The sequence below is a fragment of the Drosophila montana genome, unplaced genomic scaffold (assembly GCF_035044405.1).
Source record: "Drosophila montana isolate Dmon_TW-CO22-7 unplaced genomic scaffold, ASM3504440v1 contig_3083_1, whole genome shotgun sequence".
In the NCBI taxonomy this organism is placed as follows: domain Eukaryota; kingdom Metazoa; phylum Arthropoda; class Insecta; order Diptera; family Drosophilidae; genus Drosophila; species Drosophila montana.
Window position 1 is genome coordinate 212001 of NW_026997957.1, and position 23773 is coordinate 235773.

Sequence of the window (23773 nt, forward strand, 5' to 3'; positions counted from 1 at the left end):
GCTGCTGATGATGATGCAATCTGGCCGGTTGCACAGGATTCTGCATTAGAGCGCTGTCAAATTCTAATGCACTTTCCCAGAGCCTGCAAATTTTCAAAGGCCAACTGGTTCTAACCAGCAACTGGCTCAAACGTGATTTAGTTTTTAGCTGGCGGGGCAAAACAAAAAATATTTGCCAAGAAGAATGCGGCCGCTGCAAGGGTTTTTTTTCTCTCCAGTCTCAAAGTTTCACCCCAAAAAAAAAATGGAAAGAAGAAAAACCAAAAATTGAATTTGCATTTGAAACACAACAAAAAAACAGACAGACAGACAAAACAACATGACAGGCGTAATGACAGGGGGCGGGGGGGCGCGTCTGGGCTGTTCAAACATTTAGACCATAATTAGCTGCGAGTGCAACAGGTGCAGCAGCTTTTGAGCCAGAAAGAGAAACTGGGTCAGAATCGGTTGCAATTGCTGGGCACATTTTAATTTCACTGCTCAAGAATTCGCTGCGTGTGATCTGATGTGTCTATGGAACGCAAAAATAAGTAAGAGTGCTCTAGGCGAGAGTGCATGACTCACAGATGCCCTGTAGAAACTTAGTCTAAGTTATGAATCTATAAAAATGTAAATGCTTAAAAAAAAATGTTCGTTGCAGGCTTTCTTAGGGTTTGAACCAGCGCGTCCTGTCTTTAAGTTCAGCATGTGCAGCCTGGTTTTTCAAATCTATTAACTCCGATTTTGTTACAGTTCTTGGATTGTCATATATTTAAATGCAATTATCTAAAATTTTCGATTCATAAGAAAGAGTTTGATCTCTACTCAAAATATCCAACTGCGAAATATGGGAACTGGGTCTGAAACCCACTTCAATTGCTTCATTTATGGTAAAAATATGGGTCCGGCAAGTCATCTTAAGGTTCAGTTCATGATAAAATATAAAGTGAGTGAGAGCGAACTTATACAAAGCTAAAATATTCTTTATCTATTCACTTTAAGCTATCATAATCTCCGTAACATCCTATTAAGACCGAGACTAAGATTTGAATGCGTATAATAGACGATACACGCAAACTTATGCTTCGAATTGAAGTTCTTATAAATTGTATTGAGATATCCCAGCCCAAGGACATAGTGGTATGGGTTTAGTTAATCGTCGCAATCCAGATCATATATAATAGATGGAATCGATGATGCGAGCTGCTGCCTAGTATATCGATTCGCACAACTTAAATATACCCTATTTCAAGCACATTCAATGAGTACAGGGTATGGCAACGCACTCGACTAGTTGCCGCTCGTTGACAATGACAGACTGACGCTGGCCAGTGGCAGTGAACTTGTTAAGGATAGTTTTTGATTTCTATAGCAAATCAGAGCAACGCCTCCGGCGACAACAGGCACGCAACATACCAACTGTCGGTCTGTCGGTCTGTCAGTCTGGCATGCAGCCGAAGAGTGAAAAGATTTGCAACTTATGGCGAATTAGTGCGAGCTGTTAATTGCACTCAAGCGACATATACAGACATATACTACATGCGAAATTTTTGTTTCCTGTTACACAGAAATGCAATCAACAGGCAATTTAATGCAACGACAACAATCAAAACAACAATAAAACGAGTCGATAAAAAGAATTCTCGGCGACAAAATCGAAAATGAAATTGAAATTGAAATTTGGGTTAACAGGTTGAGTGCAGGCAAAAACAATATGGAAATTAAAATTTATCAACTTGTTGCATACACACAAAATATATGCATATTGCTTGCCAGCAAGTTCGTGTCCTAAGTCTTTTGTTTTATACACGCCGCATTGCAACATCCGCGCGCGTCTGGCGCTGCATATTTAATTAGAAATAAAAACACATTTTTGGGAAAGGCAACTGGGCAAAGGAAAGTGCAAGTGATGTCCACACACATTTATATATATATATGTATATAATGTCAGTCGCTGCGTGATGCGCATGTGAAAATCGCCGTTTGATATCAAGCCACAGAAATCAATCAAATTGAAGAAAAAAATTTGGTGTAGAAAGTCGGTTTGTTAGCAAATTGTTTGCGCTTCCTCTTTGGCTGCTTACATAAGTCGTTGGCTTATCGAGAGATCTTAATGGAACGCTCGGCTGCTCCTTGACCCAATTGCGGCTGCAGACGCAGATCTGCACAGTTTCTGTTTGTACGTTTTAGGGTCGCAAATTCTTGACACGATTTTTTGTCACTTTTTGTTTTGTTGTTGCAGCCACGCCAACGCACGTTTTTTTTTGCTGTGTCCTTAACTGTAAACCGTTATGAGTTGCACACGTTTTGAATAGGTAGACGAAGCTTAAGAGGCAGAGCAAAAAAGCAACCGCGCGCGCAAACGTTTCAAATTCAACTAAAGCGGCCAACGGCTGAGCCAAACGATAAAAAGCCGCCACGACAATGCACGAGTCTCTGACGGGGGGGGGCAGCGGGCGCGGAGGCGCGGGGGCGAGACATTGGCAGAAGCTACCCAAAAGCCAAAAGCGACAAACCAGTATGAAAGACATGGACTTGACCAAGGCATAGATTGGCTGCCTAGCTTTGACTGTATTTGATTTCCTCTTGGCCAAAAAAACAGACAGACAGAGGCAGCGACATTAGCTAGACATGAGCTATGCTCTGGGCTGGGCTAGCTAGGAAGTGCAGTGAGTCATGGTCCTCCAAAGAGATGTGGGTCGAAAAGATGTAGGTGCAAAAAACCGCTCCGCGAGCAAATTGGTTTCACTTCGATCTGAGTTCTTGGCCGGGCCTTGTTCAACTTTCCATGCGAATCGAATGCGACAGTGCGTACAACCTATGCGGTTTTCCAATCCACTTGGTCATCATCAAGGCGTTTGGCCAGTTGTCCAGGCGCTTGTCTATTTGGCGCATGCCAAGAACATGTTTATTGGAAAGTGAGTCTAAGTCTAGAAGTTGTGTGTTTCGGCTTTAAATTGGGTCAAGGTTCTGCATATGGTAAAAACCTATAAAAATTTCATTGGCGAAAATTCCAATGAATATAATTTTCCAACTTAATCAATATTTATTTACAGCTCAATTAAGACAATTTTGTAGTTTAAACGGCGCCATCAGTTAGTACGTGGTGAAAATTTATTGAGCCACATGTAAATACAATAAATCGTTATCAGAGAGCCACGCGTACGTGCTGTTCGCATTAATGAAGCGATGCAAAGTTGACGATTGACATAATTTCGCACAGTCAATCGCTTTCCATTTGTTATTGCCTCATTTAAATAAGCCGCAATCCATTTTCGATCGTCTTGCATAATGTCGTAGGCTTAAAAACGTTTTCAGCGTGCAGCAAATCCCATTCAAATTTTAACGTCTGCGCTTTATTGCGGCATAGTGCTGCCAGACAGCGCAAAGTTAGTGCTGCCAGACAGCGCAAAGTTAGTGCTGCGCAACAGTGCTGCGGGCTGTAAACGATAAAAAGCTAAGCACGCATTGTTATCGATAATTTATTAGATATATATAAGTGCCATATAAAATATATATGTGAGGACAGTTGTATGCATGTATATAATAATGATCAATTTAGACAATTGTAAATGCGTCTTTCAGAATGTTGATGTACTTTTCAGCACCCTCGTTATTGGCCTCCTGATAATAGGGCAGCTCACTCAGACGTGCCAGCCAGGCAATAATCTTTGGATACTTCTCCGGATCGATAGGCAACATGGCGGGCAACGAGGAGGCCGTAGCCGCACAGCAGAAATCAGCAATGGTCACGGTGTCGCCGGACACATAGGGATTGTCACCCAGGAACTTCTCCAGATGAGTATAGCCATCGATTATATTGTCGATCTTCTCCCGGGGCACCTCAGACACCTTCTTGTAGAAGTATGGCACGCATATGTTCCTCAAAGACATGAAGAGCACACTGGCATCAAAATATAGGCGCTGCTCCACATGCGCCCTCTTCACCAGATCCTTCGGATACAGCTCATCCGACTTGCCATACTTATCCACCAGATAGCAGCATATGGCATGAGAGTCCCAAATCAAAGTTCCGTCGTCATCCAACAAGGGCACCGTGTGCTGTGGATTCTTCTTCAGAAACTCCTCAGTCTTATGCTCGCCAGCAAGTAGATCAACATTCTTATATTCATAGGGCAAGTCCAGAGCCCGAAGAGTCAGTAGACAGGCACGTACTGGAGGACTAATGTCAATGCCATAGAGCACAATATTCGACATGTCGAGACAATAATTGGGAACAACACACAACACAAATCACAGAACACAGAACAAGCAACAATTGCAATCGGGGCGTTGCCGGCTACTGTTTGTGGCACTGCAACTTTTGGGGCTTCATATATGCCGGTCGAGCTTTTTATAGAGCTCCCGAGCCGACCGCAGGGCACTATATACTATGAAAAAGCTTTTCAAGCCACAGTCAGTAAATTAATTGAAATAAACAAAATTGTTGCCTATGTACACTCAACTAGTAAGTCATTCGAAACCCAGCTGCAAAACTCATTTAATAAACAATTAAAGTATATGCTGTGAAATTCCATTTAAATACAACTTGTACATATATATTTTTAGCTACACTCAACTTCTATTTAAAGAATATCTCGTTACAATTGTAATATCTTATCAGTAGACGCATTAACTAAACCAAAAAGATAAGGCGGAATAAATATTTGCAGTGCAAACCAACGATAATCGTAATAAGCTACTAATCGAGATTAATTTATTTTGTTTATTATATATAAGCCGGACATTAGTTCATGACAAAAAACTATTATTCAATGCATTTGCAATTAATTGCATTCAAAATGAAATAAATTCGCGCCTTAGAAAAACAGTGTTGACAAATGCTGTATGAGCAGTACTGCATAATGTCACCAACTAGCACACACCTGCAAGCAGCGAAAACTGAATACACATAGTGCTGAAAAATAAAATACCCTGCAATGCATACAACAGCACACAAAATGTTAGATAAAGCTAAATTGGACAAAAAAGTTGTATGTAACTGAGAAAAATATACAAATAAAGTGATAACTTTATATATTTATAGCAAATATTTGGTCATTTAGAACGCCAGTATTTTTCAACTTACCCGAATTCCAACGAAGCGATATACCCTCTGCAGCAATGTTGACAGGGCATAACAACACAGTCTTTGTGCAACGCATTTTCTTTACTATCAACCAATTAAAACAGAAAATTAAACATTTTCCATGCCAAACAATAACTAATTGCACAACAGCTCCAACCAGCAGACACTGAAGGAGCCGCAACGCTTCGTGGCTGGACAGAATGACGGCGCGCAATCCCCAAACATTGATGGCGCTGCCCAGCGAGGAGAATTTTGATTTCCTCTTCAAGATCGTGCTAATCGGGGACTGTTGCACGGGCAAGACATCCATATTGCAACGCTTCAAGACGGGCAACTATGTGGAGCGTCACGGGAACACAATCGGCGTCGACTTCTCAATGAAAACCATTGAGGTCGAGGGCAAACAAGTCAAGGTAAATCGTATTCGCAAATGCCAATGTCGCACACACACATAGCTGAACGTATTTCATGGTTGTAGCTACAAATCTGGGATACTGCCGGCCAGGAGCGCTTCCGCACCATTACCCAGAGCTACTATCGTGCCAACAACGGCGTCATAATTGGTGAGTAGACCCGTGAAACGGTAACGCCCAAAGAATTTGTCGAGCAACTTGTTATCATGACCCGCGGGCCTATTGTCATGGCCTGTTAGCGATAAGAGGCCGCCGCCGCCGCCGCACACTTTTATGTTATTATCGGGGTACTGTGATTTTAATAGCTATTCGCCGTGGCACATTCGCCGTGCACTCTTATCACAATGCCAATTAATGATGTGTTTGCTTGTCATTACAACAGTTTACGACATCACAAAGCGATCGACGTTCGCCAATTTACAGAAATGGATTGAGGAGGTGCGCAGGTATACGGCTTCCAATGTGCTCATCATATTGATTGGCAACAAATGTGATCTCGAGGAGGAGCGTGAGGTGGACTTCGAGGAGGCGCGCCAAATGTGTCAGTATATACCTGAAATTCTGTTCGTTATGGAAACATCCGCCAAGGAGAACACCAATGTGGAAGACGCCTTTCGCTGTCTGGCCACCGAACTGAAGGTCTGCTCCACATTAAACCCCGGCTGCAATGGCATTTTATTAACGTTTTAATTCGCTCTCCTTCTCCTTTGCCAGCGCCAACACGATGCCAGCAGTGTGCAGGACGACATGGACGTCAACACCGTGCAGCTGGGCCAGAGTAAGCCGCTCAAGAGTTGTAGCAGCTCGTGCAATCTCACATAGACATCTCAATTAAATTTGCTTTCCGTTTTTTCTTTTATTTTGTGATCATATTTTCGTGTGGCTATAATTTAGTATTTATATATATATATGTATTTTAATCTTGAAACTGTTAATTTTTTTGTGTGCAAACTTAATTTATTCATTTAACATACATACATACATATTTATATATATATTTATTTTGGTGGCTAGAGTACAAAACAATCTCACACATCACATGAACAACGGCAAATGCAAATGCAAATGCAAATGCAAATGAATTAACGACGTCAATTACAATATGCATTATGTTCAGTTTGTAACAGTAAAAATACGTCCAATTCTGTATGTGTAACGAAACAATTTTCGAAATAAACTTGTTTATTTTATAAATTTATTATGGAAGTAATTAATTGGCTGCTTAGATCGTAACATTAGCATAATCTTAGTACACATATAAACAAAAATATGTGTATATATATTTAATATTTTACTGAGGACTTTGAAGTGTCTGTGTATGTGTAAACAAAGGCAGGAGTCTTTAAACTAAAGCACTGTTAAAAACATTGGCTTGGCTCTTTCTCAACATTCTCAACGCTTACAGATTTCGTTCGTATAATTAGGTGTATATATATATATGTCTTTACATTTTACAATTATATCAAAATTGATTTATTTGTCTAAATTAATTAACTATAAACTAGCGGGGTCCGTATATGTGTCTGTCATTTGTTCTTAATGCGCTGCGCAACCCATTCGAGTCCCTGATACAATCCCTCGCCGGTCAGCGCACAACACGCCTGTATGTGCCACTGGTGCTTCTTGATGGACGTCAGGTCCAATTGTCTGGAGATTTCTGCGGCGGACATTGCGCCCTTCAGATCCTGCTTGTTGGCATAGACAAGCAGGCTGGCTTTGCTCAAGTCCTCATGCTGTAGCATGCGATAGAGCTCCTCCCGTGTGACGGCCAAACGCTCCCGATCCGTCGAATCGATGACCATAATGACCAGCTCTGTGTTGGTATAGTAGGTGCTCCAGGCGGCGCGCAAGCTCTGCTGCCCGCCCAGATCCCATACCAGAAAGTGTATATTTCGCCAGACGACTTCCTCAACGTTGGAGCCAATCGTTGGACTGGTATGGACCACTTCGTTCATCAGAAACTGGTACAGTATTGTTGTTTTGCCCGCATTGTCGAGGCCAACCATTACCAGTTTGTGCTCCTCGTTGCCAAACATACGCCACAGCCGTGACAATAACAGACCCATTTGAAGATTTTGTTAGTTTTCGCGCGCGGGTGTGTGGAAACGAACGTATTTCTTGTTAATTGGTCACAAAAACCACAATCGCAGGTATCGCAATCTATGCGCATATATGCATATGTGTATGTATGTATATACGTCTGTTTGTGTACGCGTGCTTGCGTTTGTATGTGTGTGTGTGTGTGTCGTGCGTAAGCGTGTGGGTCGTTGTCGTTCACGATGCCTTTGTTGTTGCGCAGCGGAAGGCCAACTGTAAATTATGCACTCACACTCAGTTCGTCTGGTACGCACCACAACACGCTGCACTTGGCTGTTTTCAAATTAATTATTGTTGGCTATTTTTATTACTGGGCAGACACTTGTTGTTATTGTTATTGTGATTGCACGTAGATTTAGGTAGGCTTTGCTTCAGATTTTGTGTTGAAACAAAAAAAAAATTGCTCACGATTTCAGCTAGAGATGTGAACACCATATCGATATATCGTTATAGCGATGCTGCGATATTTATAGCACAGCCGACAATCGATAACTCATCCAAATGGCACTGCTAACAACGATCGGCTTAACTTGTTTTTGATATAAACATGTTTTATATTTTAGAAAAGATTTGAATGCTAGATAAATGTGGAATATCCTATATACAAATTTCGCTAAGCTAGCTACGTCATCAGAGCTAAAGTGGTCTTTTAAGAGAGGACAAATAAGAGCTTTATAAAAATATATTATTTCGCAACGCTCAAAACGCGTTTCTTTAACCCATTATCAATTTGTTTGTAGCGTATTTTCCCTAATTAGATTTTTATTTTTGAAAGCCGACATATAAACTTCTATATTTTTTCAACTACATTTGACATATGTATGGGTCTTTAGTACCTTTTAAACTGCTTCGAGAATATTTTCAAAAAAATTATAGTTTTCAACTTACGTATTTGTTAATAAAATGGATGTCCTCGAAACATTTCTAACGTGCTACCAGTTTCTGACAGACCCCATAACTGATCTAGATCTGGATCTTGAGTTTACTGAGAAAATTTCGGAAAAATGTGAAGAATTTTTGAAAAGGAAGCATCCGGTTAAGCCGCGTTTTGTGAATATCGACAAGTATACCAAAAATGAAATAGTTATGATGGACGAGCTAATACCCTCGCCGAACGTTCATCATGTTTTGGAGGTGGCCATCGATGGGTTAATTGGCGACATTCATTTTTAGTGCAAAAACCAAATTTTCGTATATTTCAAATCGCAAAATTAATCGTTTCACAATTAAATTGGGGCCAAAAATAAAGCCCAAATAACATACAAAATTAATAATGAAAAATTACATTAGAAAATCTAATAAATGTAGCACTCAAGAATCACTAAACATTCCCATATATAACAAGTCTAAGGAAGAGTATGGAACAAATACGTTTGCTAGGGCTTTGCGTAGGGCCTTCTGGACTTGGGCTTCCGGATGTGCCGCTGGGCCTGTTTCTGGGGCGGCGCCAGCTCGTAACGGAGTATTATGCAGCGTCTATCAAAGAAACTCTTGAGTTCCTTGGGCTCATAGCGATGGCCCAGCTGTTTCAGATGTAGATAGATCTCCTGCAGATCGATGGGCTCATACCTGAGCACGGTCTCGTGCAGGTCGGGATTGGCACAGAGCAAATTGTGCCAGGCTATGTGCAGCGGCAGCAGCGGCTGCGGCGTCTTCTTCGAGACATTCGTCTGCAGCACAAAGCATTCAAAGTCGTCGCAAAGCGCAGGCGGCAATTCTTGCGAGAAGCGCAACAGCTCGGATCCGGAGGCGTCTCGGAATTTGAGATCTGCCTTTGGCTCTGCTTCGTCGCTGCTGGCGAGTCGCAGCCGCCCGATGTCGGATTTGCCAGTGCGGGCAGTGATAGGCGTGGATTTGGAGCGCGGCATGGTCACTTGCTCGGGCTCCTGCTGCGCTGGGGGCAGCATAATGGGATGAGTTTGATTATAAATGTATTCCAACAATTTGACAGCCTGTTTGCGTTTTAGCGGCTTGATGCCACAATTGTACAGCTGCTGCAGCAGCTCCGCATCGGTTAGATGCACAAAATCCGGCTTGGGTGTGCGACAGACGCGTACCTCGTACACCTGACCATTAAGCTCCAATTGCTCCCAAGTAGTTGCTCTCTTTGCTGGACTAGGCGGCTCCACAGCTGCGGCAGGCTGTGGCAAGCTCTCCGCATTGATCTCGCCCAGGAGCAGTCGATCCAGTCCACTTGGCATTGTGTCTATTGTTGCATCTTTATTGCTGTTTTGGAACACCAGACGATCAAAGTCATCCAGCTCATCGGCTGGCTCCGAGATATCGTTAAGCAGCTCTTTAAATTTATGGGTGCAGCTGCTGGAGTAGCGTTTCAAGGGCACCTCCGGCGGTGTCTCCAAAAAGGATGCGTCTGCCCAATCTATTGGCACTTGGCACGCCTTGGTCGACGGACTCTGCAGCTGGGAGAGCGTAAAGGGCTGCGAGATGGCTGCATCCAATATTCCAAACTCGGCGCGTTCTTTGCTCAGGGCACTTTTGTTAGGCGAGCGCGAATTGCAGGATTTGTTGGAGGGCGTGGGTGAAGCATCCAGATATGCATCCAAATCCTCCACAGTCTTAAAGAAAGGCACGCTTTTGATTCTCGTTAAAGGCAAACTGTTGCTATCATCGAGTGCCTCCCGGCACGTTTTGTCCGCTTTCCAAATGGAGTAATTGATTTCCTCATCAGACAGCAGAACACCCTCATTATCCTCCTCATTATCCTCATCGCCGCTGTCTTGGGTCAAATCAATGCTCGCATCCGAGTGACTAAAGGCCAAGGCGGATTTATCCGTAAAGGAGTTGCTTCGGCGGGTCAGCGGACTCTTGAAACTCTGCTCCAGCTGAGCGATCTGTCCGGGCGACTGTGTAAAACTGCAGCTGCGCTGGAATGCATCTCGTGTGCTGTCCAATTGGCTAAAGCTGAGTATTGAGTCCTTGAAAACATGTGAAGTTGTGGCCGTGGTTGGATTTGAATTGGCGGTTCCATTTGTGCTTATATTAAGGCAATTGCTATCCAGCTGGGACTGATCAAAGACTGCCTTGTCCCGAGCTGTTTGATAAGCGTATTTTGCATATAATGCATCCGAAATTTCGCAATCCACCGCCTGGCCGCTTAAGTCCTGCTCCAATCCATCGATATCTTCATCGAATTCTATGGTTGGACTCTGCGGAAAGATGAGCTGCTCGAAAAGGGATTTTCTTGATGTGGTTTCCGGTGAATCGTGCTCTTCTGTCAAGTCTATAAAGCTCTCTTGAGATGGTGCTAGAAAAGGCATAAAGGTTATTTTGTGTACTTTAAGGAATTATAGAGAAAATGCTCACCTTGAAGACTTCTGCGCTCCGCTTTAACATCTTGGACAGTCTTCACTAAAACAAAGCAAGAGATTCTTTTTTAAATCAGTTGTTATTGATTTATTATTTCCATCTTTAATTGTTGTCTTTAATCTTCGGCAAACCCGCAGATAAGTGTTATATCTTGTTTTTTCTTTACCTTCATCGCTGGAGTACACCTCATAGCTGTTCATGTCGGTCGAGCTTATGTTCCTATAGACCTTTAACGAAAAGTTCTGCATCTCAAGAGCAGCCGCCGTGCTGCACGTGGGAGGCGTCTCGCTCTCTGGCTCGTCATCCGAATCCGCGAAGAGATCGGGTGATATGCAGCGTGTGCTTTGCGTGGGTAGGCTCAGCATAGCTGATGTGCTCGGTTGCAGGTTCTCCTTCTCCCGCTCCACTTCACTCAGCTCCGGCATCATTCTGGCACGCTTATCCGGCGGCTCTTTCAGCGAAGAGTCGCTGCTTAATGAGATTCGCACTTGATCAACTGGCAGTTGGATGTTGTCCTGTTTTACATCTGTTTTATCAACTGTCATTTGGCTATCATCCTGCACTAGATTGTCCACTAACACTTGACTATCATCCTGTATCATATTGTCGGCCACCAGTTTTTCCAGCTCATTCAACTCCTCCTCCACTGCGCTTGCACCAAAATGCGCCTCCAGCTCTGCGTAGACCTGCTGCAGTTGCTGCTGCCGGCGCTGACTCGCTGCGCTGGGTCGCTTGGGCGACAAATCGCGTCCCTGTATGGCCGACCAGTTTTTCAGCAAATGATGCGCCGGCGCTCGACTAACTTCTATTAAATCCTGCACATAATATGCACTCAAATTCGTTAGAGGTTCTGCGCTGGGCTCGTGGGTGATGCGGCGCTCGGCAGAAGCTGCCAATTGCAACAGATGCTTGCTGATCAATTCAAATGGCGGCTGATCCTCAGCGCTTGGCAGCTTGGTGCGCACCTGTTGCGCCATCAAAGCAGCCACCTTGGTCTGCAGCTTTTTCTCCTGCGCCGCCGGATTGCGTAAGGTGAGCGGCGTAAATTTATTGGCCCATTTGCAGCGTTTGCCGCGCTTGCCCGGCGCACCAGGCAAGGCGGCAATGGAGAACAGGTTGTAATCTGGAAGAGTTAACAAATTAGAGACTATCAAAGGGGTGCTCCACTTTAACTCACCCTCCTTGGCAGCTGTTCGAAAGCCGTACTTTTGCAGCTTTCGGCGTACATTCTCCGTTGACTGATTCGCTTTGTCATCGAGCAAATTAACCACTTCCTCGCGCTCATCCTCTGTGTCTTCCAGCCGCAACCGGCCATGTTTCTCCGCCTCCGATTTGGACAATACCAGTGCCATTTCAATGTCATCGGGACTAAAGTTATCAGCTATGCAATGCTGCGCCGTGACCTCCGCAAAGAGCTGCTCGTTCCGCAGGAAGTCGCTGATGGTGGGCTGCTTTTTGCCACGCCCACCGCGTGCCCGCCGCTGTGTTGCACTGCTTTTCAGTTTGGGCGCCTTTTTGGGCTTGACCACATCTTTGATGGGCTCAACGTCGCGTGTTTTTTTGCTCCTAGGTTCCGCATAGAGATTCTCGGGCTCAGCAGCTGCGGCACTGCTGGAACTCTCCTGTGTATTGAAATATTCTGACAGCGTCATGGGCGATGTGGCCTTGGTGCTGCGCGTGGAGCTTTAAGTGGTAATACAAACAAATGAGATTTAGTAAAAGTAGAACATTTTATTAGTTAATAACTAAGACACAACAAAGTGAAGATCGCTGCAGCTACCTACCGCAGCTTTGTGTTCGCGGGTTGTTGTAGTTTCTTAAAGTTTGCACGGCGTGTTTGTCTGTCCATTTTGTTGTTGTGGTTGTAGCTTCTTAGCGTTCCGTGCGCAATTTCTCGCTCTCCTCGATGGCTTCTCTGATGAATTTTGCGGGGCGTGGCGCGGAGAAATCAAACAAAGCGTGACGATCTTTCTCCTGTTCGGTGACTGTCAACAGGTCCTTGCACAGCTTCTCGTTGGCAATGCGTTGCATGGGCGTCAGGCTAGACAAAGGGATTTATTTGTTTATAAATAATGACGCAGAGTTCCCTTCACCCGAACTCACCTCCAAATCCCGAAAAGCACCGAACCGGCGGCAAGTAGAGCGTAGGCAAAACGATTACGATATGTAAAGGACGGTGTGCCGTGTGTGCGTCTAGGTTTACGCTTGCTAGTATCAATTGATGCCATTACCGTGCTGCCCAGCTGTCTCTCTATATCGCGATTATATAATTTAATACATTTTTTGTGCGACAATAAACATCCAAACAACATGCAAATGATGAAACTCTAGCTAACCAGGGCTGCACAAAAGAGGAACTTGGAATTAGAAGCTCAATACTAGTTTTTATACTTACACAACTGACAACTACAACTAAAGTTGATATTCTAAGTGTTTTTCTATGTTTTTACTAATTTTTTACCTATTAAAATCAGTTATTTCTAAAAAAGGTACTTATTTATGAAATACATATGTTTCTTGCAGCCCTGGCTGTTACCTAAAAATACCCGCACTGGTAACGATTACGTTATGGAATGAGTAATTAACGTTAATTAGCGCACAGCGTAGGAGAGAAATCAAAATCGAATTTAGTTTTATTTGAACGCTAATAAAGTTCAGGTGCTCGAACGGCCGCTGCTGTGCCGTGCAAGTGAGTCGTGTGTAATCGAAAATACAAAAACAACACACGCTGTAAGTGCAGCTGTAAGTGGACTGTGAAATCTTTGATAAGGGAATGTAACAAAAACTAATGCGTAAACTACTACGCAGGCAAACAGCATCTCGGAACGATAGACAAAGAGTACAGAGTACAGTAAACAATATAACGAATGAGATAACAAATAAAGCAGACAAAGCAAAAGAGTTGGAAAAAACACGCACACATATACGCAACTACAATTGTTTGTATGTTGTGTGTATGCATGTGTGTGCGTGTTCGTGAGTGGCACCAGATACAACTGCATTTGCATACCCTGGTGTAGGAGTATTTGTATTATGTTATGAAGTGTGTAACGCAATGGACTGAAACGCCATAAAGGATATGCATATATATATATCAACTTTTACTATATAAATAAAATCTTATCAGCAACGGAGCACTATGAAAAATAGTTTCTATAGATTTAAACGATTAGCAATTAAATCATAGTACATTCATGTTCTTAATCTGCAAGGGTATTTAAACTTCGATCTTATAAAAATAGTTGTTTGTTTTTTGTTTCTTTTGCAGAAATAAGCGAAAAACGAAAACAAATTCGATATCAATACATTATAAAAAAAATAAACGCCCTTTTGCTGCGGATCGTCACAGACGGCCAGTATTTATCCATTTAGTGCAATTGTGTCCAGTGAGCCGCTTAGTCATGGCTCGCGAAGATGAAGAGCGCATTGTGGACAACGAGGAGTTGGCCCAGCCGGAGGAGACAGCGACGAGCCCGAGTCGCGGACGCGAGGACAATGAACTAGCGCTGCCCACGGGCGGCTGCTGTATGCCGTCGAGCACCTGTCATCGCTTCCAGGCGCTGGTCTTTATGTGCCTGCTCGGCTTTGGCTCGTACTTTTGTTACGATAATCCCGGCGCACTGCAGACGGTCTTCAAAAAGGATCTGGACCTGAGCTCCACACAGTTTACGCTCATCTATTCCATCTACTCGTGGCCCAATGTCGTGCTGTGCTTTCTGGGCGGCTTTCTGATCGATCGCCTGTTCGGCATACGTCTGGGCACGATTATCTACATGTTGATACTGCTGGTGGGTCAGCTAATCTTTGCCAGCGGCGCCATTATCGACGCCTTCTGGCTGATGATAGTCGGCCGCTTCATCTTTGGCATCGGCGCCGAATCACTGGCCGTCGCCCAGAACAGCTACGCGGTGCTCTGGTTCAAGGGCAAGGAGCTAAACATGGTCTTCGGCCTGCAGCTGTCGGTGGCGCGTTTCGGCAGCACCGTCAACTTTTGGGTGATGCAGCCCATCTACGATTACGTGAGCAAGTTCTACGAGAGTTATCGTGCGCTTGGCGTCGTCCTGCTGCTGGCCACGCTCACCTGCGTCATGTCGCTGATCTGCGCTCTGATACTCGGCTGGATGGATAAGCGGGCGGAGCGCATAATGCAGCGGAATAATAATCCCTCGGGCGAGATACCCAAACTAACGGATGTCTTCACGTTTAAGGCGCCCTTCTGGATGGTCTCCATCATCTGTGTGGCCTACTATGTGGCCATCTTTCCGTTTATTGCGCTCGGCCAGAAGTTCTTCATGGATCGCTTTGGCTATACGCCGGCGCAGGCAAATACCGTCGACTCGCTGGTCTATCTAATTGCGGCGGTGTCCTCGCCCATCTTTGGCTTCATCATCGACAAGCTGGGTCGCAATGTGACCTGGGTGATGAGTGCCACAATTACGACAATTGGCGCACATGCGCTGCTCACGTTTACCCAGCTAAATCCGTATGTGGGCATGATTATTATGGGCCTGTCCTATTCCATGCTGGCCGCCAGCCTGTGGCCCTTGGTTGCGCTCATCATACCCGAATATCAGCTGGGCACCGCCTACGGATTTTGTCAGTCCGTACAGAATCTCGGCCTGGCTGTCATCACAATTGTCGCCGGCATCATAGCCGATCACAGCGACGGCGATCATACCTGGGTGCAGCTGTTCTTCATGGGCTGGCTGACCGTAGCGCTGATTGCCACCGGCGTCATCTGGGCCTACGATAAGAAGCATCGCGGCAATCTCAACATGACGCCGGCGCAGCGTGCAATATTCATCAACTCGGCCAACTATCAGAATTTTGAATAATCCGAACAATACCCAACACCAGCATCCTGTGGCCTCCCCCAACGTTAAATGTTATTCCATTTGGAAAGTGAGCTCTATGCGGGCACTATGAAATTTTTACGATTATGTTATGAAAGTCCGGGTTTGAATGATCTTTGAGATGATAATGTGATGAGCGGCCCATCGAGCCGCAAAATTGGTATTTACTAACTGGAATTGTTTGTCAAACACACACTCACACACACACAACATACACATACACACATCTATATATATATATATATTAATTTTATGCTATGTATTTTTAGAGCAATTTATTATTAATACAATTACTGCATGTTTATTTTCTCCGTGTACATGTTTTACAGATTTTAAATATTGAAAGCAAAAACTCGCGTTTAAGCAAAATGTTTAACAATAAATCATTGATATTCCATATTAAATGTCTTTAATTCAATGATTATCGTGTAATTATGTAGATTTATATTGAAATATAGCAACGAAAACTCACATTTTTACTGCATTTTTTTCTTGCGTAACTCACAAGTTTTTCAGCAGATGCTTTCCGAGAAATACGCCGGGCAACAACTGGAATGCGTATAAGAAATATGTTTGTTTTTATAATTTAAACTTTGATAAGGGGTTGGTAATAAAATATGCAATATATAGATGCAATTTTATAGGCTTGTGGATCTTTAACACAAAATCTACATAACTGCATTTTCGGGTGATTGTGTCCAAGGTATTTTTTATGATATAGTCAATGTTCCACTCATGTTGAAGGCAGGCTTTAGATGGAATATAGCTGAGTTTGGTTAAGATACCTTGAAAAACAAAGTAGTTTTTCTACAAAGGCTTTATTTTAGTCCAATTGTTAGGTTTTGAGTAGGTTTTCCATAGGTACATGCCCCTGCTCGGAAATGCAGTTTTCTAGAAAAACAAAAGAGTTTTTCATACAGAAAATCGCTTTGCTACCGATAGACCCTATGGACATTAACATGCGTAGAGGCTGACCTATGGAAAGTTTCTTGAAGATAGCTTCAAAACTAGGAGACTGGCTTGCCTAGAAACAAGGCGACGAACCAACAATTGATAGTGTTCACAAAGTACATATACTTTATATTATAAAACGCGATTATCATACGCTCTGCGAACGTATAATTGTTAAACATAGCCCATTTCTTGCAACTAGCTACAGCCGAACTTGGCAAAGTATCTGAAAGGCGACCCAAATTTGACGTAGTCAATATAAATACAGAGACATTTTGCCCGATCCGATCACAATGATTGCCACGTTTGCATTTATTTCAAAACATTTTAATGTCTGTGCGTCGCTCGAGCACCTCGATGCATTGTTTGCTGTCCAAACCGAGCACGCGCAGTTCATGCAGCGGCTTCGTCTTCTCCTCGGCCGTTTGGCCGCCGCGCAGCGTTTCGAGCAGCAATAAAGCCGTGCCCCGCGCCGCCGTCAGCAATTTGCCAGCGTCATGGATTCTAAATGAATGATAAACGATATAAATATGATATTTTAGCAAAATTCGAGTCGCTACTAATAATAAGATGACTCACCGCTTGAAGAGCAGCTCGGGCCGACGTGTGTATTGGCCGAAGAGCGCGAAGAGCAGCGTCATGTCGTAGTTGAATTGAGCGGCGCCCGCGGGCGAGAATCTGGTGTTCAACACCATGTTCTCCAGCATAAAGTCATCGATCTGCTGGGCCATCAGGCGCAGCGTCTGATTGAACAGATTGGCGGACAGCTCGCGCTCCAGATTGTGCAGCAGCGTGACCAAAACCTGAAACATTTCGCCGCCGCTGGGCGAGAGTATGAAGGGCTCCCGGCTATTCTGTTCGGGCATCGTCGGCCAGGCATCGTGGCGATAGTTCATTGACTTGGCCTTCATCTCGTTGACCGCCTTGTTGGCCAGATTCTTCATTAGCTGTCGCGCCCAGTGCTCCAGCTCGGCGACGGCGGGCTCAAACACGGAATTTATTTCGCTGGCATTCGGCCCCGCCAGCGCCGCATGCAAGTGCAGATAATGCACATTTTCACCCCATTCGCGCAGAACCATTATCAAATAATTGATGGCATTCAGCACGGGCAGGCTGGCCAAGGCGCCGCTGCTGTGCAGCTGCACCAGACGCCGCCGGAAACTGTCGATTAGCTCGAGTTGCAGCTGCAGAAACTGCAGCTGATGTCCGGGTTGGATGAGTGCATAATACCGATCCTTGATGGCGTCCAGCAGGCGCATAAATTGGTCCGCACATTTGGGTATCTTCAAGTCATCCTCGTAGGTGTTCGGATCGATCAGCTGGAACGGCGTCTCCGCCTGCAGTATCTGATCCATTTTCTGACCACAAACTGGGGAGAGTAAAAAAAAAGTGAGCTGAATTTCTAAGCCTATATTCAAGTCCAGCATACATTGCTCCTCCAGAGCGATCCAGCGCAGCAAGTACATGGGCTGTGTGAGCACTGAGATGGCGCTGGGAAAGCTGGCCGGATAGCCGAAGGTTTCACGCAGCTCCGACTCGAAAGCCAGCGTTTCGTCCAGCAGATGCGCAAACAGATTCTCATCCTGTGCTATTTGTTCAATGTCCACGGCCAGCTTCTCAATGGTCAGCTGAACCAGGCCGCGCATGAATTCCAGCTGCAATGGGAAATCATTTAGCATGGTCTACAGGCAGATCCTGGCAGCTAGCTTACTCTGATATTATAGTCCAGCCTGCCCGCTTTCATGGCCGCCGGCTGAAACGTTTTGCCCACAAAGAAATGCGTTTCCTTGCCCCAGTTGAGTATCTGTGTGTAGAACCATTCGGGCTTGTCCAATCGATTCGTTTGCCGCGTGCCTGTAAAATGGAACATGAAACGCTGGCGATAAGGCGCCAGCAGCAGCTTCACCACCTGGCTAATGGGCGGGCACACAATGCTGGGCGTTATGCTTTGCAGCGGCGCATGCTCCTCCGCTGGCGATTTGATGAGGAACATATATTCGGCCAGCAGTTGCGCCTTGGCAGTGTCCCGGCTCGGGGAATAGTTTAGGGGCTGCTGTTCCAAGTGCGCCCAGCGCATGGCCTTGAGCACAGCCTCAAATTCGCTGGAGAGCCGCTGCATGAGCTGCTTGTGCCAGTAGATGGCTGTGGCTTCGGCGTAGGATTTGAGGGAGCGTGCCTGCACGGCCTGCAGGCGACCCACGACGCTGTGCTCGCAGTCATTGCCCTCGTATAGGGTCAGATAGATGTTGACCAGCTTGGCCTCGTCCTTGCCATTGATGGCGGCGCTCAGCGCGGCGCTGATCTCCTGTATGTCCTGCACCAGGCGCAAATACTGCGTCACATTCTGCAGCTGACGCACCTGCTGCAGATCCTCGGCCACGCCCAGCAGTGCCGGCTGGCATTCCTCCAGCTTGAGCTTCAGTTTCGCGCTGAATTGCTTCAGTTTCTCCAGCTCAAAGTCAATGCTCTCGCAGACCTGCTGCTGGCATTGGAACGCCGACTTGTAGCTGGACACGTTCTGCGGCTCCTCATAGTTGAGCTGTAAACCGTGAAGCAGTTAGATGCGCTAGTTTCCTGGCCAAACCCTGTTTCTACTCACGGTTTGGCTCAGCGTTTGCAGACGCTCCTTGTAGCTGTCCACGAGCAAAGCGGCGCGATGCAGCTGATTGGCATCTTTGCCAATCTTTTCGTTCAGCCGCTCCGCAATGCGCCTTTCCAGTTCACTCAGCTTGGCGTGCATTCTGTGTGGCGCATTCAAATAAAAGTCTAAAACATTAATTGGGCTACGAACACGTATAAAAATAATTATTGTTGATGCAGTCACTCTCGAACCATGGCTGCAGTTGCTGTTTCCAAAGAGTGAACAAGTAAAAGTTGTTCACTGATTGATTTTGTGGTTCCACTTGTGGCTTCAACTGGAACTAAAGAAATGAACACAATTCATCCAATTGATTCAGGGCTGTGTTATCAATTGAGACCATTCAAAGTGTTTTATCTTCCACATTCACTTGTGACGCTTTTATTCAAAGCAGATATAGAGGAACGCAGGACTGCAAAATCTATTGTTATTAGGCTGCCCATTGAGCAATTATACTGTTTTTTTTTTATAGCTGGTTCCACTGTGGCGCTCTGATTCAAAAGAGAGCTGCGGCTACTGTTCTTGCAGGGCTGCATTACTATAAATACCGATAAGTCCGTTTGTTGCCGTTCTCAGTGAATGGCAATTTTCAAACACAGCCGCCAGCAGGTGTTGCAGTTGGCGTCGCGTTGCATTAACTTTTCATCGCGGAAAATTTAAGTGAAAATGTTTACGCCGAGACAAAAGAGCCACACCCAAGGCGTCGCCAGCTCGCCGCATACACCGCTCAGCTTCAGTCGCGAGCTACGTCAGGTTTTGCAGGAGCGAAACCTTCTGACAGCCAAGTCGCGTAAGAAAGGTAAGCGGTGGGCGTGGCCGAGACTAGGATGCCTTCGCAGGACGCCTTCGCTTCTTTTTTCTAATTTGTATTGCTTCCATGACAGTATGCTCTATGCTGGACAGCAACTCGAGCAGCCCCATCGGCTCACCCAATCCGGAGGCGGGCAAACGCATTGGCTTCCGTCTGCAGGCCGTGCAGGAGATCATCACATCGGAGAAGTCCTACCTGGAGCAGCTGGAGCTGCTGATGACCTACTTTGTGCGCCCGCTCAAGGAGCAGGCCATCATTGATGCCTCCAATCATACGGCGCTATTTGGACAAATCGAGATGATTCACAACTTGAATGGCGAGTTCCTGCGCGAGCTGGAGGCCAACATGGAGAATGTGGCGCATGCCTTCATCAAGATGGCCCCGTTCTTCAAGCTGTATTCCGTGTATGCGTTTGACTATCGCGGCGCTTTGTTCATACTGCAGGATTTGATTAGCAAGAATCCGGTTTTTCGCAAATTTCTGGAGGAGACCGAGAGCCGGCCAGAGGTGCAGCGCAAGCTAAACGCACTCATGATTGTGCCCATACAGCGTGTGCCACGCTACAAGCTGCTGCTGGAGCAAGTGTTGCTCTACACAAGCCCCGCGGATGCGGACTACAAGCTGCTGAAGGGCAAGCTCCTATTCCTATTCCAATTTCTGCACAGGATCTCAATGTTCTTCTTTGTCTCACAGAATCGGTCAAGGAGATTGAGGCGACGGCCTCGCATATCAATTCCTGCGTGGAGGAGCAGGAGATAACACAGTACTTGATACATCTACAAAACTCGCTCGTCAATCGCACGCCCAACATTGTGAAGCCCTCGCGACGGGTCATCAAGGAGGGCATGCTCTACAAGATCACGCACAAGGGTCAGCAGATCAAGCGCTATTGTGTGCTCATGTCGGACATATTCATGTACTGCAAGGTGATCAAGGAGCGTCCGCCCAATACTCAGGTGGAGAACTCTCTCGAATGCTGCTGCATTTTTCCGCTCAAGAAGTGCAAAGTTTACGAGATGTTGCCCGGCAATTTCAAGCTGACCTGTCAGAGTGATGGCATCATCTTTGGCAGCGATGATCTCCAGGTGGCACGCACCTGGGTGGGCTTCATACGCGATGCCATCGATCTGCATGTGCAGTGCCGCAAGACGTTGCGCAAGGACTCCAGCAAACGGACGCCCATTCGCAAAAAGGACATGAAGAAATTTGGCGCCGATTATGTACTGAGTCCCAACAAGCGCAAATGCGTGAGTAGCCAATCCTCAAGCGGTGCCAGTTGTAGCTAAGCTGTATTTTTTGCAGGACTACGAGACTGTGTTTCGCAACAAGAATCGCAGCACCGATTCCGAGGACGAGGCCGATATGTCAGCCGGTTACCAAACCATTTGCTTTCAGCGCAAGCGCAAGTTTCCCAGCGCTGCACCAAATCCGCCCAAGGTGTCCACAACAATTTCGTCGGCGGCTGTCAAGCGTCCAGCTCCGCCGCCGCCCGCAGTCCAGCTGCGTCGTCCAATCAATACAGAGGAGCAGCTGTCCTCCAGCAAGGAGAATCGCATTTCCAGGCTCTACAAAATGATTGCCACCGGCGGCGATAAGTCCGGCAATGTGCGCGGCATACTCAAGCGCAGCAAACCCAACTCAGCTCAGCCGCAGGATTCGGATCCCAGCTATGGCTTCGCCAGTCGCTACTCCGATTCCAAGTCCTATTTTCGGGCGCATAACGTGGACAATACCATACCCACGGCCATTAAGCGTGAGGATCTGTTTGATGCGGAGCTGGGGGATGGCAATTTTTGTGATGTGCTCTTCCCGCTGCGCTCGAGTGGAGGCAGTCAGAAAAGTGGCGGCTGGACAACGCCCGGCCAGATGACGCTGCAATCTAGACAGGAGGAACATTTGTATGCGGCGCCACAAAAGAAGCGCGTTAAGTTTGACGATACGCTAGATGCGTACGAACAGAAGCCATTTGTATTCCCGAGCAGCTGCAGCGGCGGCAGCAATGCGGGCGCCATTAAAGCTCCCCCCTCGCTACGCGAGCGTATTTATGACTTTTTTGCCAATCTTTTCTAGAATTAATTTATGCCACAAACCATATCACAATTTCAATTCATTTATATACACAATAAAAGCATTTACAATACAAATGGTCGCATTTACGCCGCCGCTCGCAGCGCACAGACCTTGTGCATAAAATTCTCCAGCGCCTGCTCGTCGATATCCTGCTCCCAGTTGCCATTATGCTTGAAGTGCGAGCCTATGATAACTGCCTGTGCATCATGGTAATATTGACTTATGTTCTCCTTGGTCACACCGGAGCCAATCATGAGTGGCACCTTCAGCTTGCCCGACAGCTCCTGCACATCCTTGTCGCTGGCCGCCTTGCCCGTTGCCGCGCCCGTAACGATGATGCCGTCGGTGAGAAAGAATTCTGCGGCCTGCGCCGTTTCCAGCAGGCTAACATCCGCCGTAATGGCATGCGAACTGTGCTTCTTTTTGATATCCGTAAATACGAGGACATCCTGTGCATCAATGTGCCTGCGATAGCGCAACAGATCACCGGCACACGCGTCCGTGTAGCCCTCGTCGGCCACATGGCCAAAGACAAAGCTCTCGGCGCGTATGAACTGCAGCTGGCAGGCCTTGGCTATGGCCAGTGCCTGTTTGTTGCCGCAGGCAACCACCTGCACGCCGCAGGGCGTCCGGAGGGGCATGATGCTGCGCACAGCCTGCGACAGTCGGGTCATGCAGGAGACAATCTCGGGCCCCAGCAGACGATCCTGCACATAGGGTATGTCGTGCATATTCTCAATGATCACAGCGTCCTGTGGGGAAGTGGACATTAGGCTATATGCATTGATATGTATTTATTGCCATTGTCTGCCTACCACTTTGTGCTTTTTGTACAGCTCCGCCTCGTGCTTGGCCTTCTCAATGCTCTGTTGCCAGTTGCCGGCATAGCGCGGCGTGCCTTGAGTTGTTGTTAGGTTTTATTTTGTTCTATTAAAATCAATGCGAAAATGCGTTTGTTTTTTGCAGCATGCGACACGGCCTTACCTGGCAGCGCATCCACATGTATCATGCCAATAATTTTGCATTTTTGTTCACCAAATACACTAAGAAATCGTTGCATTGCAAGTAAAATATATAAAAACTAATTTCGGACTAAAGAGCAACAAGTGCGTGAGCGAGATGCACATATAAATTAGAGATGAGCCAAGGCGCAACAGCTGTGAGCAGGGCTCAACTATTTCTCAACACTACTTTAAACAGCTGCGGCCAGTGGCTTGATGAGGTTTTACAATGCAACCATGCGTTTGCTGCTGTTAAGACTTTAAACAACGCGCAATTAATACAATTAACAATATAAAAGCAACAATATAATCTTAATATAAATATATTCAGAAAAAGTTTTATTAATAGCGTGCGGACAGCTGCTTGCGATTAACTTTTCATTTATTTCATTAATTACGAATTTATAATTGAAGCAACTGAGAATATTAAGTAACTGTTTATTTTTTCAACACTGATTTAATGCGTGTGCCATATGAACTAAAACGGTACCTAATCTGGTACCTTATTGGTTCAATGGTACACTGGGTCTTTTCTTTAATAATA

At 45.7% G+C, this 23773-nt stretch overlaps 10 protein-coding genes across 12 annotated transcripts; 3 read left to right on the forward strand and 7 right to left on the reverse strand.

Moving 5' to 3' along the window:
- Nucleotides 1-3445: 3445 nt before the first annotated feature.
- On the reverse strand, nt 3446-4286 carry LOC135430859 (glutathione S-transferase 1-like). Its single transcript, XM_064685676.1, has one exon. It carries the CDS (start codon nt 4195-4197, stop codon nt 3538-3540), a length of 660 nt encoding a protein of 219 aa, XP_064541746.1. The 5' UTR covers nt 4198-4286; the 3' UTR covers nt 3446-3537.
- Nucleotides 4287-5098: 812 nt separating this feature from the next.
- Nucleotides 5099-6679, forward strand: Rab19 (RAS oncogene family member Rab19). The gene is made up of 4 exons (XM_064685675.1): nt 5099-5481; nt 5547-5631; nt 5864-6120; nt 6196-6679. The coding sequence occupies exons 1-4, from the start codon at nt 5269-5271 to the stop codon at nt 6301-6303; spliced, it is 663 nt and encodes a 220-aa protein (XP_064541745.1). The 5' UTR covers nt 5099-5268; the 3' UTR covers nt 6304-6679.
- Nucleotides 6680-6700: 21 nt separating this feature from the next.
- Nucleotides 6701-8127, reverse strand: Arl5 (ADP-ribosylation factor-like 5). Its single transcript, XM_064685677.1, has one exon. It carries the CDS (start codon nt 7545-7547, stop codon nt 7008-7010), a length of 540 nt encoding a protein of 179 aa, XP_064541747.1. The 5' UTR covers nt 7548-8127; the 3' UTR covers nt 6701-7007.
- Nucleotides 8128-8436: 309 nt separating this feature from the next.
- LOC135430761 (structure-specific endonuclease subunit SLX4-like) lies at nt 8437-10856 on the reverse strand. Its single transcript, XM_064685551.1, has one exon. The coding sequence runs from the start codon at nt 10854-10856 to the stop codon at nt 8955-8957; it is 1902 nt and encodes a 633-aa protein (XP_064541621.1). The 3' UTR covers nt 8437-8954.
- LOC135430856 (structure-specific endonuclease subunit SLX4-like) lies at nt 10703-12826 on the reverse strand. Its single transcript, XM_064685671.1, has 5 exons — nt 12690-12826; nt 12083-12588; nt 11072-12028; nt 10903-10942; nt 10703-10843 (listed from the first exon to the last, which is right to left on the reverse strand). The coding sequence occupies exons 1-4, from the start codon at nt 12752-12754 to the stop codon at nt 10926-10928; spliced, it is 1545 nt and encodes a 514-aa protein (XP_064541741.1). The 5' UTR covers nt 12755-12826; the 3' UTR covers nt 10703-10843; nt 10903-10925.
- On the reverse strand, nt 12778-13217 carry LOC135430862 (uncharacterized). The gene is made up of 2 exons (XM_064685678.1): nt 13009-13217; nt 12778-12946 (listed from the first exon to the last, which is right to left on the reverse strand). Exons 1-2 carry the CDS (start codon nt 13215-13217, stop codon nt 12778-12780), a joined length of 378 nt encoding a protein of 125 aa, XP_064541748.1.
- Nucleotides 13218-13481: 264 nt separating this feature from the next.
- On the forward strand, nt 13482-16156 carry mrva (minerva). 3 transcript variants are annotated; one of them, XM_064685674.1, is made up of 2 exons: nt 13482-13594; nt 14174-16156. In XM_064685674.1, the coding sequence occupies exon 2, from the start codon at nt 14307-14309 to the stop codon at nt 15738-15740; it is 1434 nt and encodes a 477-aa protein (XP_064541744.1). In that variant the 5' UTR covers nt 13482-13594; nt 14174-14306; the 3' UTR covers nt 15741-16156. The 3 variants fall into 3 exon arrangements, with proteins under 3 accessions (XP_064541744.1, XP_064541742.1, XP_064541743.1); XM_064685672.1 differs by having other exon boundaries at nt 13487-13635; XM_064685673.1 differs by having other exon boundaries at nt 13507-13647.
- Nucleotides 16157-16982: 826 nt separating this feature from the next.
- Nucleotides 16983-19570, reverse strand: Rint1 (RAD50 interactor 1). The gene is made up of 5 exons (XM_064685596.1): nt 19309-19570; nt 18421-19248; nt 18139-18364; nt 17289-18078; nt 16983-17213 (listed from the first exon to the last, which is right to left on the reverse strand). The coding sequence occupies exons 1-5, from the start codon at nt 19447-19449 to the stop codon at nt 17027-17029; spliced, it is 2172 nt and encodes a 723-aa protein (XP_064541666.1). The 5' UTR covers nt 19450-19570; the 3' UTR covers nt 16983-17026.
- Nucleotides 19571-19921: 351 nt separating this feature from the next.
- RhoGEF4 (Rho guanine nucleotide exchange factor 4) lies at nt 19922-22302 on the forward strand. The gene is made up of 4 exons (XM_064685581.1): nt 19922-20146; nt 20232-20789; nt 20852-21405; nt 21461-22302. The coding sequence occupies exons 1-4, from the start codon at nt 20014-20016 to the stop codon at nt 22226-22228; spliced, it is 2013 nt and encodes a 670-aa protein (XP_064541651.1). The 5' UTR covers nt 19922-20013; the 3' UTR covers nt 22229-22302.
- LOC135430790 (uncharacterized protein F13E9.13, mitochondrial) lies at nt 22253-23360 on the reverse strand. The gene is made up of 3 exons (XM_064685582.1): nt 23213-23360; nt 23044-23126; nt 22253-22980 (listed from the first exon to the last, which is right to left on the reverse strand). The coding sequence occupies exons 1-3, from the start codon at nt 23286-23288 to the stop codon at nt 22312-22314; spliced, it is 828 nt and encodes a 275-aa protein (XP_064541652.1). The 5' UTR covers nt 23289-23360; the 3' UTR covers nt 22253-22311.
- Nucleotides 23361-23773: the final 413 nt, after the last annotated feature.

Excerpts from the sequence above, each read along its gene's own strand:
- mrva (XM_064685674.1), top strand. The coding sequence starts at position 14,307 with ATGGCTCGCGAAGATGAAGAGCGCATTGTGGACAACGAGGAGTTGGCC.
- RhoGEF4 (XM_064685581.1), top strand. The coding sequence starts at position 20,014 with ATGTTTACGCCGAGACAAAAGAGCCACACCCAAGGCGTCGCCAGCTCG. Across the intron at positions 20,147-20,231 it reads AGCCAAGTCGCGTAAGAAAG|TATGCTCTATGCTGGACAGC; the intron begins GTAAGCGGTGGG and ends CTTCCATGACAG. Across the intron at positions 20,790-20,851 it reads GGACTACAAGCTGCTGAAGG|AATCGGTCAAGGAGATTGAG; the intron begins GCAAGCTCCTAT and ends TTTGTCTCACAG.
- LOC135430862 (XM_064685678.1), bottom strand. The coding sequence starts at position 13,217 with ATGTTGTTTGGATGTTTATTGTCGCACAAAAAATGTATTAAATTATAT. Across the intron at positions 12,947-13,008 it reads GTGCTTTTCGGGATTTGGAG|CCTGACGCCCATGCAACGCA; the intron begins GTGAGTTCGGGT and ends CCCTTTGTCTAG.
- Rint1 (XM_064685596.1), bottom strand. The coding sequence starts at position 19,449 with ATGCACGCCAAGCTGAGTGAACTGGAAAGGCGCATTGCGGAGCGGCTG. Across the intron at positions 18,079-18,138 it reads GATCGCTCTGGAGGAGCAAT|TTTGTGGTCAGAAAATGGAT; the intron begins GTATGCTGGACT and ends TACTCTCCCCAG. Across the intron at positions 17,214-17,288 it reads CCCGAGCTGCTCTTCAAGCG|AATCCATGACGCTGGCAAAT; the intron begins GTGAGTCATCTT and ends TCATTCATTTAG.
- Arl5 (XM_064685677.1), bottom strand. The coding sequence starts at position 7,547 with ATGGGTCTGTTATTGTCACGGCTGTGGCGTATGTTTGGCAACGAGGAG.
- LOC135430859 (XM_064685676.1), bottom strand. The coding sequence starts at position 4,197 with ATGTCGAATATTGTGCTCTATGGCATTGACATTAGTCCTCCAGTACGT.
- LOC135430761 (XM_064685551.1), bottom strand. The coding sequence starts at position 10,856 with ATGCCTTTTCTAGCACCATCTCAAGAGAGCTTTATAGACTTGACAGAA.
- LOC135430790 (XM_064685582.1), bottom strand. The coding sequence starts at position 23,288 with ATGCAACGATTTCTTAGTGTATTTGGTGAACAAAAATGCAAAATTATT. Across the intron at positions 23,127-23,212 it reads ACATGTGGATGCGCTGCCAG|GCACGCCGCGCTATGCCGGC; the intron begins GTAAGGCCGTGT and ends CAACAACTCAAG. Across the intron at positions 22,981-23,043 it reads TGTACAAAAAGCACAAAGTG|GACGCTGTGATCATTGAGAA; the intron begins GTAGGCAGACAA and ends ACTTCCCCACAG.
- LOC135430856 (XM_064685671.1), bottom strand. The coding sequence starts at position 12,754 with ATGGACAGACAAACACGCCGTGCAAACTTTAAGAAACTACAACAACCC. Across the intron at positions 12,589-12,689 it reads CCCGCGAACACAAAGCTGCG|CTCCACGCGCAGCACCAAGG; the intron begins GTAGGTAGCTGC and ends TACCACTTAAAG. Across the intron at positions 12,029-12,082 it reads TCGAACAGCTGCCAAGGAGG|ATTACAACCTGTTCTCCATT; the intron begins GTGAGTTAAAGT and ends TAACTCTTCCAG.
- Rab19 (XM_064685675.1), top strand. The coding sequence starts at position 5,269 with ATGACGGCGCGCAATCCCCAAACATTGATGGCGCTGCCCAGCGAGGAG. Across the intron at positions 5,482-5,546 it reads TCGAGGGCAAACAAGTCAAG|CTACAAATCTGGGATACTGC; the intron begins GTAAATCGTATT and ends TCATGGTTGTAG. Across the intron at positions 6,121-6,195 it reads GTCTGGCCACCGAACTGAAG|CGCCAACACGATGCCAGCAG; the intron begins GTCTGCTCCACA and ends CTCCTTTGCCAG.